At 35.9% G+C, this 16,748-nt stretch overlaps 2 protein-coding genes across 5 annotated transcripts in view; one reads left to right on the top strand and one right to left on the bottom strand.

Annotated features, from left to right (window-relative positions):
• LOC139820501 (uncharacterized) overlaps positions 1-16,748 on the top strand; it is a 132,233-nt gene that overhangs the window by 11,746 nt on the left and 103,739 nt on the right. The window lies entirely within an intron of this gene.
• Positions 1-16,748, bottom strand: part of LOC139820497 (titin-like) — an 83,282-nt gene that overhangs the window by 6,060 nt on the left and 60,474 nt on the right. The window contains 11 exon segments of the mRNA XM_071790824.1: positions 126-1,347; positions 1,870-2,158; positions 2,369-2,684; positions 3,258-3,621; positions 3,797-3,949; positions 4,059-4,175; positions 4,269-4,316; positions 4,826-10,898; positions 10,963-10,985; positions 11,263-13,570; positions 13,572-16,748. Of these exon segments, the coding sequence (XP_071646925.1) occupies positions 126-1,347; positions 1,870-2,158; positions 2,369-2,684; positions 3,258-3,621; positions 3,797-3,949; positions 4,059-4,175; positions 4,269-4,316; positions 4,826-10,898; positions 10,963-10,985; positions 11,263-13,570; positions 13,572-16,748 (14,090 nt within the window).

Here is a 16,748-nt window from a genome sequence, read left to right as displayed (position 1 = left end):
ACACAAATTCCACATAAATAATTATGTATACATATACACATTTGTTTCAATTTTATCGATCGTAATTATTAAAGAAATTCAAATTTTTTAATATATTTTTATATCTGCGATAAAATTCAACTTACCTTAACCATGTTACTAATACATCGGCACGTGATAATTCAATAAGAAAAGTTGCATCGGTGTTGATCGGTACTAAAGTAACATCTGGCAATTTTTTGATAAAATCAACTTCGGGTTCTTCGACCGTCAGTCTAGCTGACGAAGTTTGGTCGCCAACTTGACAGGAATAGATTCCTGCATCTTCTACTTCGGTGTCGTAGATCTTCAATTTCTGTCTTTTGCCATCGATTGACAATCGCACGTGCTCAGAAAATTGCAATTCTTGTCCGTCTTTGAACCAGCGTACCAGAGCGTCACCTTTCGTTAACTCTATGTCAAAAGTTGCTTTCTCTCCTCTGGCTATAATTATATCTTGCATCTTAATAATGATCTCCGGTGGTAATTCGACGACTGTAACTTCCGCTGTACACTCTTGATCCGGAAGAGCGCATGTGTATTCGCCTTCGTCGTGAACCGATGCGCTTCTGATAAAAAGTTTTCTTACGGTACCATCTTTCACGAATTCTAGCTTCCCCTTGCTCGGTGTTAATAATTCGCCGTCTTTTTGCCATGTAACATCGGCCGTTTGAGATGTGATCTCAACTTCCAGAATTGCCACATCGCGTTCTTTTACCTCAAAGTCCTGCAGTTTCTTGACAAATTCCGGCTTGGTGGCCCTAACGATAACGTTGCTGGATGTCATTTGGTTCTTGACGGTACACTTGTATGTTCCTGCGTCGGAAAGGCCACTCTTCTTAATAAGCAACTTGTGTAGACGTCCTTCCTGGATTACCTCGCGATGATCCATCCCGCTGACTTCCTCGTCATTATGCCACCATATCGTGGAAACAGTATGGGATGTCTCGCAGCTCAGTTCCAGAGTTTTATACTCATCGACTATGATTTCATTTAGCAAATTCCTCGTGAAAGAAACTTTGGCAACATCTACCGTGACTTTTGCTCCATGAGAAGCTTTTCCGACCGGATTACTAGCGACACATTTATAATCTCCAGCATCTACTTCGGAATTCGCATTTTTAATTTCGAGCTCGATATTTTCGCCGTCATAACTTTCTATGATATTGGCCGATTTATCAAGCGGTTTGTTATTTCTAAGCCAAGTAACTTCGGGAACGGGATTTCCAGTGACTTTGGCAACTAACTTAAATGTACTTTTTTCCGGAACGATTATCTCTTGGAAACGTTTGGTGAATAATGGTGGTTCTGGGGCGCCACTTGGCACTTCTAAATTTCATAAATATAACAAAATCATTACTACAATAAATCTATTTTACATGCAAAATTATAATTTTATATTGGACAATTATATATATAGCAGCGTAGCAATAATGAATATGCATCATACCCTTAACAAATGAAACATGCTTGTCGTTCATACAATGTTGAAAGTTAATGTTGATCTGTGATATGGAGTTAACTGAAAGCACATTAATAGAAAAGCGTTTCGTAAAATTATAATATCCGATAACAAGTCGAGATGGTTTGTCGCTTAAGAAGATATTAAAATAAAATACATTTTATTTTCTTTTAGTTTGTATTTTATTATATTACGTTATTAATATCAATTAGTTACTACCGATCTACCGATAGCAGATGTCAATTGTCGATTGATTCTCGAACAGGCAAATAAACACAATTAATTACTGTTTACGAAAAGACGAAAACGAGAAAACAAAACGAGAATAAAGCAAAAGAGAAGCGTTAATTAAGATGTTGCAAAACGATTAAAAAAATATTTAATCTTACTCTCAACGGTCAATGTAGCTCGAGTCTCGGCTTTGCCCATATCATTGATAGCTGTGACCGAATATTCCCCACTATCTGCTAGTTGAGGTTGGATTAAGTTTAATGTATTAACATGTCCATCTTGCTTTAATTGCAAACCCTTTATCGGCTTTCCGTCTTTATACCAAATTATTTTCGGTGATGGATTACCGACTATTTGAGTCGATAAAACAACTGTCTCACCTTCTTTGACTATATGAGATTTTAACGGTTCTAAAATTTCAGGTGGTTCGCTCTTTCCAGTTTTCACCTGTTTTATCAGAAAATGTATTAATAATGTTATGTAATGTGTAAAAGTGAATTTATAAACATAAGGCCCGTTCGTTTTCGTTGCACTTCTGAATTAGTGCAATAAGTTAGAATGAATAAACAAATATATTTTCTTTCATTCTAACTTATTGCACTAGTTCAGAAGTGCAATGAAAACGAACAGGCCCATAGCTTCCTGTCGTCGACCAACCTTTACAGGAATATCGATAGTGGCTTCGCCTTCTCTATTTTTAGCAATAATCTTGTATCTTCCTTCCTGCCTCTTTTGAATTTTAGTGAATTTTACAACGCTGCAGTACATATGCATGTCGCTTTCGGTTGCAACTACAATGTTCTGTTGGCTAGCTACCGGTGCGTCTTTATGGTACCATGTTATTTCTGGTTCTGGTACAGCGACTAATCGACACTCCAGTATTACATCGTCACCTTCATTCACATATTTCGCTTTTGGCTTTCGAGAAAATGTAGGTGGTATACCCTCTAATATATCCGCAAGAGATGATTCTCTAAACAATATAATAGTAATAATGATTAAGAACAATTAGAATGATATATAATACGATACAACATATCTAACGCAAAAGTTATAAAGATTATGACGAGTTTTTGTCATAATCAGACAAGTCAGTATTAATTATGTGTATATAATTGGAGGGGTAAAAGCCATATATATATATATATATATAGTGGTGTAAGTCAAATTTTTAAAAACATTGACTCGTATGCATAGATGAAATATATAATGCAATCTATACAATATATAAATTGTATCTATGCACACGAGTTAATATTTTTAAAAATGTGACTTACATCACTATGGCTTTTACCTCTCCAATTAATACTGTGCTTGTTTTACAAACTGTTATCAAAGTGTATATTTAAAATATCTAATATCTAACATCTAAGTGTATACTTAAAATATCTAATATCTAATCTTTGTATATTGAAAAAGTGATTGATGATTCTGATCAATCAAAGTAACTTATGAGAGAGAGAGAGAGAGAGAGAGAGAGAGAGAGAGAGAGAGAGAGAGAGAGAGAGAGAGAGAGAGAGTGTGTGTGTATGTAAGAAATGCGTACCTCGAAAGACTTTTTCTCGACAGACCAGTAACATCCGATCCGTGATCTGACAAAGGAGCTTCAACGATAAGCTCAGTGGTATTGGATGCAAATCCTGCAGCATTTTTCGCAACGCAGGTAAAAGTACCGGCATCTTCGGGAAAGACTTCTTTGATTATCAAGGTAGCAACGTTATCCTCGTCATAATACATTTGAAAATCAGTAGATGGCTTGATAATAGCGGTCTGGCGGAACCAAGTTATTTGTGGTCTTGGCGTGCCTTCTACTTGACATTCAAATTGAACGGTGTAACCATCTAACGTATGAATTGGTTGTAATTTTTCAATAAATCTTGGTGCTGAACCTTTTTCTCCTGGGGCCGGCTCTGAGAAAATATAAACACATGGTATCAAGAAAATATATATACATGTGATAGGGTTTACAAGCTTTACGCTAAATTTCAAATAGCAAGCGCATGTTATGAAAGCAATGAGTTGTATATAATAAACTTCATATATATCGCATTGTTTTATTTCTCAGTTTTATAGATAAATACTTACTCTCAAAGATTGGCAATTTATCAATCTTTTCATGCAATTTTCGTTGTAAATAAATAGTGTAATGTGCCTCATCTAATAAATATTGCGCCGGTACCCAACCTTTTTCTTCGGTCAAGTGTTTCTTTACAAACCACCAATCCTGATTGGTATGATCTATGAAAAGTAAATTTCAATCAGAAATATTTTATGTAGATATTAATTATATTGAGTATATGTTATGATGAATGTGACAGTAAGATTTTATGAAGTATAGAGATCGTACCGATGATATAAACTTTCTCTCCTTCTACTAAATTAATAGCTTCTTCTGTTTCGGCAATATAAGAACAAATTGAATACATTGTATCACCTTCACGAACCACATATTCAAGTTCGTCGACTGAAAAAGGCATTATTAAGTTATTTAAAATGGAATATAAAAAATGTTATTAAATTTTATATTATGTTATATGCAAATAGATATTACGCAAACCTTCTTCGGATATTTCCTCTTCTTTAGTGATACTGAGAGAAGCTTCTTCTGCAATATTATACATAAATATTAAACAAATATCGATTATAATACAGTTGGTTATAATTATAATACAATCATAATATAGCGAAGAGCTTTTAGGCGGATACGGTATATTTATATAGGCAGAATCCATTTGCTCATGTGTGTGAGTCTGTACTATTTTGTTTTGAATGTAGATCTTTTTACATTACTTATGTAAATAAATCGCTTGTTATTGTGTTAAAAAGTATAATGCAACGACTACTACCGATATGCTTTTCATACGCAGCGGATTAACGAAAGAGTTAAGGATAATAGGCAGAAATTTTCTTTTTTTTTCTAAAAGGAAATGCAGCAATTGGGGAAAGGAAAGGAAAAGTAAAGCATGAGAGTAAAGCATATACACTCATTGCCAAAAGGGTTAAAATAATTATTAAAGTACATTAATTATTATTATAAGTAAAAGCGTATTCTATTAATTTAATTTTACATGCTAAGGCATAATAAGGCATGAACGTATGTAGCCAGCTTCGAACCTTCTTCGAATGTGGAAATACGTCTCTTGCTCTTCAACTTCAGCGCCAAAGATTCAGCATCGGTTTCCTCGTATGAATATTTTCTATCACGTTTTAATTGCAATTTAACATCATCTTCTTCAATTTCTTCTACAGTATATGGAGTTTTTTGTTTCTTTTTCTTTCGTCTCAGTGGTATATTCATTTCGTCAATGTCAAGTTCTTCGATACTATATTCTTCTTTACCTTCTTCTTCCGATTCATCGATAATCTCTTCGATAATTGGGCCGGAATCATCTTCGATTTCTTGAATGATTTTGATCGTCTCTTCTCCAGTCTCTTCAGAATATGTAAGCGGCCGTTTTTTTGGTTTTAAGCGTACTTTACCGGACATAGAAATATCTTCTTCTTCATATGTATTTAGTGAAATTTTAAATTCCTGTTCTACATCTTCTTTTGTCTTTGTAGAACGAGGTCTAAATGTTACATTCTCCACTTCAGTAACTTCTTTAATATTCAGTCTAGATTTTTTCTTTGGTCGTAATTTACGTAAAGTAACGTCTTCATAAATTTCTTCAATTGGTTTCGGTGCTTTTTTCGGAGGTTTGCGTTTCAAAGTAAATTCTTCAATTACTTCTTCAGGTTGTTCAATATCCTCGATTTTTCGAATAGTTAATTCCTCCGTAATTACATTTTCGATTATTGGCGCTCGCTTTTCTTCCTTCAACAATACATCTGCGGATGCTTCTATAATTTCTTCTACTTTCTTATCTTCTACAGGTTTTGCAATAGTTACCTCCGATATTTCTTCCGTTTTAATTATCTTTTTTCTTGACTTAGGTTTCAAAGTAACTTCTTCAATGACATCTTCTTTCATCTCCTTTTCTACAATAGGTTTTTTAATTGTAACTTTATCCGCGACCTCTTTCTTAAGAATCTCTTTTTTCGGCTTCTTTAGTACCACTTTCTCAGAGATTTCTTCTGGCACTTGTTCTTCCTTCTTCGGAATGGGTTTCTTTACGGTGATTTCAGCAGCAAGTTCCTCTGTAATCGGTTTTTTCTTGGATTTTGTTTTCAATGTAACTTCTTCGGTGACTTCTTTTACGTCTTCTTTTCTTTCCTCGATTACCGGTTTTTTAATCGTCACTTCGTCGGCGATTTCTTCGTTGGGAAACTTTTCTTTCGGTTTCTTCAGTACCACTTTTTCAGAGATTTCTTCTGGCACTTGTTCTTCCTCCTTCGGAACGGGTCTCTTTACGGTGATTTCAGCAGCAAGTTCCTCAGTAATTGATTTTTTCTTTGGTTTTTTCTTTAATATAACTTCTTCGATGTCTTCTTTTCTTTCCTCGATAACCGGTTTTTTAATCGTCATTTCGTCGGCGATTTCTTTCTTGGGAGACTTTTCTTTCGGTTTCTTCAGTACCACTTTTTTAGAGATTTCTTCTGGCACTTGTTCTTCCTCCTTCGGAACGGGTCTCTTTACGGTGATTTCATCAGCAAGTTCCTCAGTAATCGACTTTTTCTTTGGTTTTTTCTTTAATGTAACTTCTTCGGTGACTTCTTTTACGTCTTCTTTTCTTTCCTCAATAATCGGTTTTTTAATCGTCACTTTGTCGACTTCTTCCTTGGGAGACTTTTCTTTCGGTTTCTTCAGTACCACTTTTTCAGAGATTTCTTCTGGCACTTGTTCTTCCTCCTTCGGAACGGGTCTCTTTACGGTGATTTCATCAGCAAGTTCCTCAGTAATCGACTTTTTCTTTGGTTTTTTCTTTAATGTAACTTCTTCGGTGACTTCTTTTACGTCTTCTTTTCTTTCCTCGATAATCGGCTTTTTAATCGTCACTTTGTCGACTTCTTCCTTGGGAGACTTTTCTTTCGGTTTCTTCAGCATCACTTTTTCAGAGATTTCTTCTGGCACTTGTTCTTCTTCCTTCGGAACGGGTCTCTTTACGGTGATTTCATCAGCAAGTTCCTCAGTAATCGACTTTTTCTTTGGTTTTTTCTTTAATGTAACTTCTTCGGTGACTTCTTTTACGTCTTCTTTTCTTTCCTCGATAATCGGCTTTTTAATCGTCACTTTGTCGACTTCTTCCTTGGGAGACTTTTCTTTCGGTTTCTTCAGCATCACTTTCTCAGAGATTTCTTCTGGCACTTGTTCTTCCTTCTTCGGAATGGGTTTCTTTACGGTGATTTCAGGAGCAAGTTCCTCAGTAATCGACTTTTTCTTTGGTTTTTTCTTTAATGTTACTTCTTCGGTGACTTCTTTTACGTCTTCTTTTCTTTCCTCGATAATCGGTTTTTTAATCATCACTTTGTCGACTTCTTCCTTGGGAGACTTTTCTTTCATTTTCTTCAGTGCCACTTTTTCAGAGATTTCTTCTGGCACTTGTTCTTCCTCCTTTGGAACGGGTTTCTTTACGGTGATTTCAGCACCAGATTCTTCGGTAACGGGCTTCTTCTTTGGTTTCTTCTTTAACGTAACCTCTTGGTTGACTTCTTTTACATCTTCCGTTTTTTCCTCGATAATCGGTTTTTTAATTGTCACTTCTTCAGCGACTTCCTTAAGGGAATCTTTTTTTGGTTTCTTTAATGCCACTTTCTCGGAGATTTCTTCTAGTATATGTTCTTCCTCCTCTGGAATGGGTTTCTTTACAGTGATCTCAGCAGCGGGTTCTTCGGTAACGGGCTTTTTCTTCGGTTTTTTCTTCAACGTGACTTCTTCAGTGATTTCTTTTACATCTTCCGTTTTTTCCTCGATAATCAGTTTCTTAATCGTCACTTCTTCAGCGACCTCTTCCTTAAGAAAATCTTTTTCCGGTTTCTTTAATGCCACTTTTTCGGAAATTTCTTCTGGTACATCTTCCTTCTCTGGAAAGAGTTTCTTTACGATGATTTCGGCAGCAGGTTCCTCGGTAATCGACTTTTTCTTTGGTTTCTTCTTCAATGTAATTTCTTCAGTTACTTCTTTTACATCTTCTTTTCCCTTCTTAATAATCTGTTTTGTGATTGTTACCTCATCTTCTACTTTTTCTTCAACAAATTCCTTTGGTTTTTTCAATAACACTTCTTGAGAAACATCCAGTATATCTTGCTTCTCTTCCGGTTCTGATTTCTTTCTTGGTCTTTTTACAATTAGTTCTTCTGTTGGGATCTCCTGCTTCTCTTCAACAGGCTCTTTTAAAGTGATATGTTCACTGTCTTGCGGTTTTATTTCTTTTTCCTTGATCTTTTTTGGTTTTATCTTCTGTTTTACTGTATATTCATCAGTAATTTCTTTTGGCATCGTTGGGGTAATGTCTTTTTCTTTAGTTGGATATTCTTCTGTGCCTTCTTTTTCGGGTTTTGTTTTCTTCCAGCCTTTTAAAGTTATTGTTGCGGGCTCATCTTCTGGTTTTTCTGAAGTTGGTATTCGAAATTTGACCTCGGGTTCTTCTTCGGGCTCCTGTGGTTTTGGTATCCCCTTTACTAGAGGAATTTGCTCGATATCTTGTTCAGGTTTCTTTTTCTTTGATGGTTTATATGGTTTTGAGACAGGTTCAATTTCCGGCTTCTTGATTATTTCGAATTCTTCAGGTATATATTTTTCAATTTCTGGGCTATCAAATTCTATTGATTTAAATTCATTAGATGTAAAGGTTTCTTCAGGTTTTTCTTCTTTTTTCTGAGGCATATCTTCTAGAGATTTTTCTTTTTTAGGTTTTTGTTTACTTTTTATTACTTGTTCAGGTTCTTTTATCGGTATTTTCTTTAGTTTAACATTTTCCGGTACAATTTTATCTTCTTGTTTTATTTCACCTTTTCCAATAATGAGTTTTTGTGGTTCTTTGAGCGTTTTTTGAGACTTTTTGGGTGTGCGTTCATATATAGATTTATCTTCTATTTGTTCCAAAGGAACTTTCTTTAATTCTTCGAACTCTTTATCTAATTTCTCTAATTCAATTAAGTCTTTCTCTGATATTTTAGGCTTTTTGTACTTTTTCTTTATAATTTGTAATGCTTCTTCTGTGTTTCTAGATAAAATGCCGGCTTGTGCTGGATTCTTTTCCATGTACGTAACTTTTGGCATCTGTAATTCTGCCGGATAGTCATCGATAAATGTAATTCTACTTCGTAACATGATTTTAGGGAATATTGGTTCAGTTATTTCCTTTTTCTTTACAACTGTTACTTTTTTCAATTTAATTGCACCGAATTGAACTGTTTCTTGGATTGGTTCAATATATTTTAATTTTGTAGGTTTGATTTCTTTTCTTTCAATTTTCTGTCGAACCAATTTTTGCACAGATTCAGGCAATGTTTTCTTTTCCTTCTTCTTTTTCGTTGGTTCCCATTCAATTTTTTCAGGCATCGGCTCTAATACAGGTCTTTCGTACTCGGGTTCTACCCATTCTTCTATATCCGTCTTGACGGGCTTCTTCTTTTTCTTTATGACTTTTTTTTCTTTTATTTTCTCGATAGATTTAAGTTTCTCTTCTACAGTGGACACAATTTCTTCTGTCGGTTTTTCAAATTCCTTTATTTCTTCGGGGTGTATTACTTTTACTTCCTTTAATTTGTCTTTAGGTTTTTTCTTTCTTAAAGTATCTTCCACTTTAGCTTCTGGAATTACTTCTGCCACTTCCTTTGTAGTTTTTAGGGCAACTTTATCTCTTTTTGTTTCTTCCATTTTAGGCTTGACAGATATTATTTCTTCCACTATTTTTTCTTTCTCTTCAATTATCTTTTCTTTTTTTATAGAAGTTAATTTTTTTTCTTGTTCTTCCTTAACATCAATTTTAGGTTTTGCTTCTTCCTTTTCTGTTATTTTATCATCTGCTACAGCAAGAGTAACTTCAATAACTTCAATAGTTTCTGTTGGCGCTACATTCAATTCAGCTTCTTTCTCAACGATTGTTTTTTCGACAACGAATTCTTCAGGTCTTATTTCTGTTGCTATTTCCAAAATTTCGACACTTTCCTGCAAAAGTATATCCTTTTTAGCTTTCTCCTTTGTAGGTTTTTTCATTTTTATATCCTCTATTGCTTCTTCTGGCTGGTCTTCCTTCATTTCTCTAGCTTTCTTCTTAACAAGTGGCGTTTTCTTTACGATTACTTCTTCTACTCCAATTTGTGTCTCCTCTTCTTTGACTGGCAATATCCTTTCTTTTATTGGTTTTATCTTTTCAAGAAAATTCTCAGTGGAAGTGTCTGAAATTATTTCAGTAACTTTGAGTCCTTCTTTTGTTATGATAGTCAATTTTATTTCTTCTTCTTTCGGTTTTTCATTTAGTATTTCCTTAGTAGTCTCGATAGTAATTTCTTCCTGAACAGGAATCGTGTTTGTTTCTTCCGGTAAAGTTTTCTTAAATATGCTTTCTTCTTCTTTAATTGCGTGCACTGCAGCTTTTTGGGGTATAGCTTTATCTTCTGTGAATTTTGTAATAGATGATTCAGTTAAGATTTGCGTAATTTCGATACCTTCTTTAGGAGAAAATATAGTTTGAGCTTGTTCCATTTCTGGTTTTTCTAAAACAATTTCTTGAAGAATTTCTTCCGGCACGTTATCTTCATGAGATTTTATCTTCTTTCTCTTTATTCTCTTTTTTATTGGTGTTTCAATAATTTTTGTTGTAGGTGTTTCGACAGTTTCTATTATTTCTTCCTCAATATCTACTTCTTTCTCAGGTAATTTAACTGCTGATGTCTGTATATCTATTTCTGTAATCATAACACTTTTTTCTCTATCTTCCACGACAGGTTTAGCCTTTTCTTTCTTTGGCATGTCCGTTCGGATTTCTTCAATAACTTCCTCAAGAACATCTGCAGTTTCTATTACATGTTTCTTTTCCTTAATTATTTCGGCTGACAGTTCAACTATTTCCTTTGGTTTTACAGTTAACTCCTCGATAGCCTCGATACGTTCATTCTTCTTCTTTGGTATTTTTTTTGTCTTTGTGACTTTCTCTTTCTCTAGTGGTGTTTCCTTGACATCAATTTTCATAATTTCAACCGAGTCTTTGTCATCTACAAAAAGTTGAGCCTTTTGAAGTTCTGCTTCTTTTATCACAATTTCTTCTACAGTTTCCTCAGGTATTCTATTAATTGATTCTTCTCGCTGTAAGAATATAATAAAAATATGTTATGATATATTAAATAAAACAAGTTGTACTTTAGCTTACCTGATACATTTCTTCTCTGGTACCTAAAAGACAAAAATAAGAAATTAGATTAGAAAGAAGATTACGTAATAAAAAAAGCTTTTAATTAACGACTGTATTTTAATGTGTAGTCAGTAATATTAATATTACATATAATATAAGTATTAATAGATAACCAGTAACGATATTATCTTACGTTCCTCTTTTCAGTTTTAATATAAAAGTCTGTTGATTGTGTACGTCAAAAAATAGTAAAGAAGAAATGTATGTTTCAAAAGAACGTAAACATTAGTAAGCGCACAAAGTAAAAACCTAACTTACCTTCCAAAACTTTTTTATTGACTCTATATTTTATCAATCCATCGTGTTTAGGTTTAATGTGTATTTCTGGTGTAGTGTCTGCGTCAAGATCATTTGCGGCTCCTACCTCCTGTATCTCATTATCCACATTGCCGACAGTCATTCCTTCGGGAATTTGTTCGATAATTTTCTTTTTGGTGATCTTCGGTTTCTTTCCTTCCATTATTTCCTCAGTTACTGTCACTTGCTCTCTCACTTCCTCCTCTTTAAGTGGCTTTGCGAATTCGGGAGATGGAAGAGGATAAGTCGTTTCTTCGACGATTTCTTCTATAGGACCTTCCACAAGTGTCGTAACAGGTAACTGATCCTCTTCCTCTACAGTTGTCTCCTCTGTCACTTGCTGCTTTTGCCCTTTTTGTTTAATAATTTTCTTTTTGGTAACTTTCTTCGGTTTCTTTCCTTCGACTATTTCCTCAGTTACTGTCACTTGCTTTCTCACTTCCTCTTCTTCAAGTGGTTTTGCGAATTCGGGATATGGAAGAGGATAAGTCGTTTCTTCGACAATTTCTTCTACCGGGCCTTCCACAAGTGTCGTAACAGGTAACTTATCTTTTTCCTCTACAGTTGTCTCCTCTGTCACTTGCTGCTTTTGCCCTTTTCGTTTAATAATTTTCTTTTTGATAATCTTCTTCGGTTTCTTTCCTTCGATTATTTCCTCAGTTACTGTCACTTGCTCTCTCACTTCCTCCTCTTCAAGTGGCTTTGCGAATTCGGGATACGGAAGAGGATAAGTCGTTTCTTCGACAATTTTTTCTATAGGACCTTCTAGAACTGTCGTTACAGGTAACTTATCTTTTTCTTCTATAGTTATCTCCTCTGTCACTTGCTGCTTTTGCCCTTTTCGTTTAATAATTTTCTTTTTGGTAATCTTCTTCGGTTTCTTTCCTTCGATTATTTCCTCAGTTACTGTCACTTGCTCTCTCACTTCCTCCTCTTCAAGTGGCTTTGCGAATTCGGGATACGGAAGAGGATAAGTCGTTTCTTCGACAATTTCTTCTATAGGACCTTCTAGAACTGTCGTTACAGGTAACTTATCTTTTTCCTCTACAGTTATCTCTTCTGTCACTTGCTGCTTTTGCCCTTTTCGTTTAATAATTTTCTTTTTGGTAACTTTCTTTGGTTTCTTTCCTTCGACTATTTCCTCAGTTACCGTCACTTGCTCTCTCACTTCCTCTTCTTCAAGTGGTTTTGCGAATTCGGGATATGGAAGAGGATAAGTCGTTTCTTCGACAATTTCTTCTACCGGGCCTTCCACAAGTGTCGTAACAGGTAACTGATCCTCTTCCTCTACAGTTGTCTCCTCTGTCACTTGCTGCTTTTGCCCTTTTCGTTTAATAATTTTCTTTTTGGTAATCTTTTTCGGTTTCTTTCCTTCGACTATTTCCTCAGTTACTATCACTTGCTCTCTCACTTTCTCTTCTTCAAGTGGTTTTGCGAATTCGGGATATGGAAGAGGATAAGTCGTTTCTTCGACAATTTCTTCTACCGGGCCTTCCACAAGTGTCGTAACAGGTAACTTATCTTTTTCCTCTACAGTTGTCTCCTCTGTCACTTGCTGCTTTTGCCCTTTTCGTTTAATAATTTTCTTTTTGGTAATCTTCTTCGGTTTCTTTCCTTCGATTATTTCCTCAGTTACTGTCACTTGCTCTCTCACTTCCTCTTCTTCAAGTGGTTTTGCGAATTCGGGATATGGAAGAGGATAAGTCGTTTCTTCGACAATTTCTTCTACCGGGCCTTCCACAAGTGTCGTAACAGGTAACTTATCTTTTTCCTCTACAGTTATCTCTTCTGTCACTTGCTGCTTTTGCCCTTTTCGTTTAATAATTTTCTTTTTGGTAATCTTCTTCGGTTTCTTTCCTTCGATTATTTCCTCAGTTACTGTCACTTGCTCTCTCACTTCCTCCTCTTCAAGTGGCTTTGCGAATTCGGGATACGGAAGAGGATAAGTCGTTTCTTCGACAATTTCTTCTATAGGACCTTCTAGAACTGTCGTTACAGGTAACTTATCTTTTTCCTCTACAGTTATCTCTTCTGTCACTTGCTGCTTTTGCCCTTTTCGTTTAATAATTTTCTTTTTGGTAACTTTCTTTGGTTTCTTTCCTTCGACTATTTCCTCAGTTACTGTCACTTGCTCTCTCACTTCCTCTTCTTCAAGTGGTTTTGCGAATTCGGGATATGGAAGAGGATAAGTCGTTTCTTCGACAATTTCTTCTACCGGGCCTTCCACAAGTGTCGTAACAGGTAACTGATCCTCTTCCTCTACAGTTGTCCTCCTCTGTCACTTGCTGCTTTTGCCCTTTTCGTTTAATAATTTTCTTTTTGGTAATCTTTTTCGGTTTCTTTCCTTCGACTATTTCCTCAGTTACTATCACTTGCTCTCTCACTTTCTCTTCTTCAAGTGGTTTTGCGAATTCGGGATATGGAAGAGGATAAGTCGTTTCTTCGACAATTTCTTCTACCGGGCCTTCCACAAGTGTCGTAACAGGTAACTTATCTTTTTCCTCTACAGTTGTCTCCTCTGTCACTTGCTGCTTTTGCCCTTTTCGTTTAATAATTTTCTTTTTGGTAATCTTCTTCGGTTTCTTTCCTTCGACTATTTCCTCAGTTACTGTCACTTGCTCTCTCACTTCCTCTTCTTCAAGTGGTTTTGCGAATTCGGGATATGGAAGAGGATAAGTCGTTTCTTCGACAATTTCTTCTACCGGGCCTTCCACAAGTGTCGTAACAGGTAACTTATCTTTTTCCTCTACAGTTGTCTCTTCTGTCACTTGCTGCTTTTGCCCTTTTCGTTTAATAATTTTCTTTTTGGTAATCTTCTTCGGTTTCTTTCCTTCGATTATTTCCTCAGTTACTGTCACTTGCTCTCTCACTTCCTCTTCTTCAAGTGGTTTTGCGAATTCGGGATATGGAAGAGGATAAGTCGTTTCTTCGACAATTTTTTCTATAGGACCTTCTAGAACTGTCGTTACAGGTAACTTATCTTTTTCTTCTATAGTTATCTCCTCTGTCACTTGCTGCTTTTGCCCTTTTCGTTTAATAATTTTCTTTTTGGTAATCTTCTTCGGTTTCTTTCCTTCGATTATTTCCTCAGTTACTGTCACTTGCTCTCTCACTTCCTCTTCTTCAAGTGGTTTTGCGAATTCGGGATATGGAAGAGGATAAGTCGTTTCTTCGACAATTTTTTCTATAGGACCTTCTAGAACTGTCGTTACAGGTAACTTATCTTTTTCTTCTACAGTTATCTCTTCTGTCACTTGCTGCTTTTGCCCTTTTCGTTTAATAATTTTCTTTTTGGTAATCTTCTTCGGTTTCTTTCCTTCGATTATTTCCTCAGTTACTGTCACTTGCTCTCTCACTTCCTCTTCTTCAAGTGGTTTTGCGAATTCGGGATATGGAAGAGGATAAGTCGTTTCTTCGACAATTTCTTCTACCGGGCCTTCCACAAGTGTCGTAACAGGTAACTTATCTTTTTCCTCTACAGTTGTCTCTTCTGTCACTTGCTGCTTTTGCCCTTTTCGTTTAATAATTTTCTTTTTGGTAATCTTCTTCGGTTTCTTTCCTTCGACTATTTCCTCAGTTACTATCACTTGCTCTCTCACTTTCTCTTCTTCAAGTGGTTTTGCGAATTCGGGATATGGAAGAGGATAAGTCGTTTCTTCGACAATTTCTTCTACCGGGCCTTCCACAAGTGTCGTAACAGGTAACTTATCTTTTTCCTCTACAGTTATCTCTTCTGTCACTTGCTGCTTTTGCCCTTTTCGTTTAATAATTTTCTTTTTGGTAACTTTCTTTGGTTTCTTTCCTTCGACTATTTCCTCAGTTACTGTCACTTGCTCTCTCACTTCCTCTTCTTCAAGTGGTTTTGCGAATTCGGGATATGGAAGAGGATAAGTCGTTCCTTCGACAATTTTTTCTATAGGACCTTCTAGAACTGTCGTTACAGGTAACTTATCTTTTTCTTCTATAGTTATCTCCTCTGTCACTTGCTGCTTTTGCCCTTTTCGTTTAATAATTTTCTTTTTGGTAATCTTCTTCGGTTTCTTTTCTTCGATTATTTCCTCAGTTACTGTCACTTGCTCTCTAACTTCCTCTTCTTCAAGTGGTTTTGCGAATTCGGGATATGGAAGAGGATAAGTCGTTTCTTCGACAATTTCTTCTACCGGGCCTTCCACAAGTGTCGTAACAGGTAACTTATCTTTTTCCTCTACAGTTGTCTCCTCTGTCACTTGCTGCTTTTGCCCTTTTTGTTTAATAATTTTCTTTTTGGTAATCTTCTTCGGTTTCTTTCCTTCGATTATTTCCTCAGTTACTGTCACTTGCTCTCTCACTTCCTCCTCTTCAAGTGGCTTTGCGAATTCGGGATACGGAAGAGGATAAGTCGTTTCTTCGACAATTTCTTCTATAGGACCTTCGAGAACTGTCGTTACAGGTAACTTATCTTTTTCCTCTACAGTTATCTCTTCTGTCACTTGCTGCTTTTGCCCTTTTCGTTTAATAATTTTCTTTTTGGTAACTTTCTTTGGTTTCTTTCCTTCGACTATTTCCTCAGTTACTGTCACTTGCTCTCTCACTTCCTCTTCTTCAAGTGGTTTTGCGAATTCGGGATATGGAAGAGGATAAGTCGTTTCTTCGACAATTTCTTCTACCGGGCCTTCCACAAGTGTCGTAACAGGTAACTGATCCTCTTCCTCTACAGTTGTCTCCTCTGTCACTTGCTGCTTTTGCCCTTTTTGTTTAATAATTTTATTTTTGGTAATCTTCTTCGGTTTCTTTCCTTCGATTATTTCCTCAGTTACTGTCACTTGCTCTCTCACTTCCTCCTCTTCAAGTGGCTTTGCGAATTCGGGATACGGAAGAGGATAAGTCGTTTCTTCGACAATTTCTTCTATAGGACCTTCGAGAACTGTCGTTACAGGTAACTTATCTTTTTCCTCTACAGTTGTCTCCTCTGTCACTTGCTGCTTTTGCCCTTTTCGTTTAATAATTTTCTTTTTGGTAACTTTCTTTGGTTTCTTTCCTTCGATTATTTCCTCAGTTACTGTCACTTGCTCTCTCACTTCCTTCTCTTCAAGTGGCTTTGCGAATTCGGGATACGGAAGAGGATAAGTCGTTTCTTCGACAATTTCTTCTATAGGACCTTCGAGAACTGTCGTTACAGGTAACTTATCTTTTTCCTCTACAGTTATCTCTTCTGTCACTTGCTGCTTTTGCCCTTTTCGTTTAATAATTTTCTTTTTGGTAACTTTCTTTGGTTTCTTTCCTTCGACTATTTCCTCAGTTACTGTCACTTGCTCTCTCACTTCCTCTTCTTCAAGTGGTTTTGCGAATTCGGGATATGGAAGAGGATAAGTCGTTTCTTCGACAATTTCTTCTACCGGGCCTTCCACAAGTGTCGTAACAGGTAACTTATCTTTTTCCTCTACAGTTGTCTCCTCTGTCACTTGCTC

This window comes from Temnothorax longispinosus, chromosome 10 (genome assembly GCF_030848805.1).
Source record: "Temnothorax longispinosus isolate EJ_2023e chromosome 10, Tlon_JGU_v1, whole genome shotgun sequence".
In the NCBI taxonomy this organism is placed as follows: Eukaryota; Metazoa; Arthropoda; class Insecta; order Hymenoptera; family Formicidae; genus Temnothorax; species Temnothorax longispinosus.
This window is presented reverse-complemented; position numbering and strand designations above follow the sequence as displayed.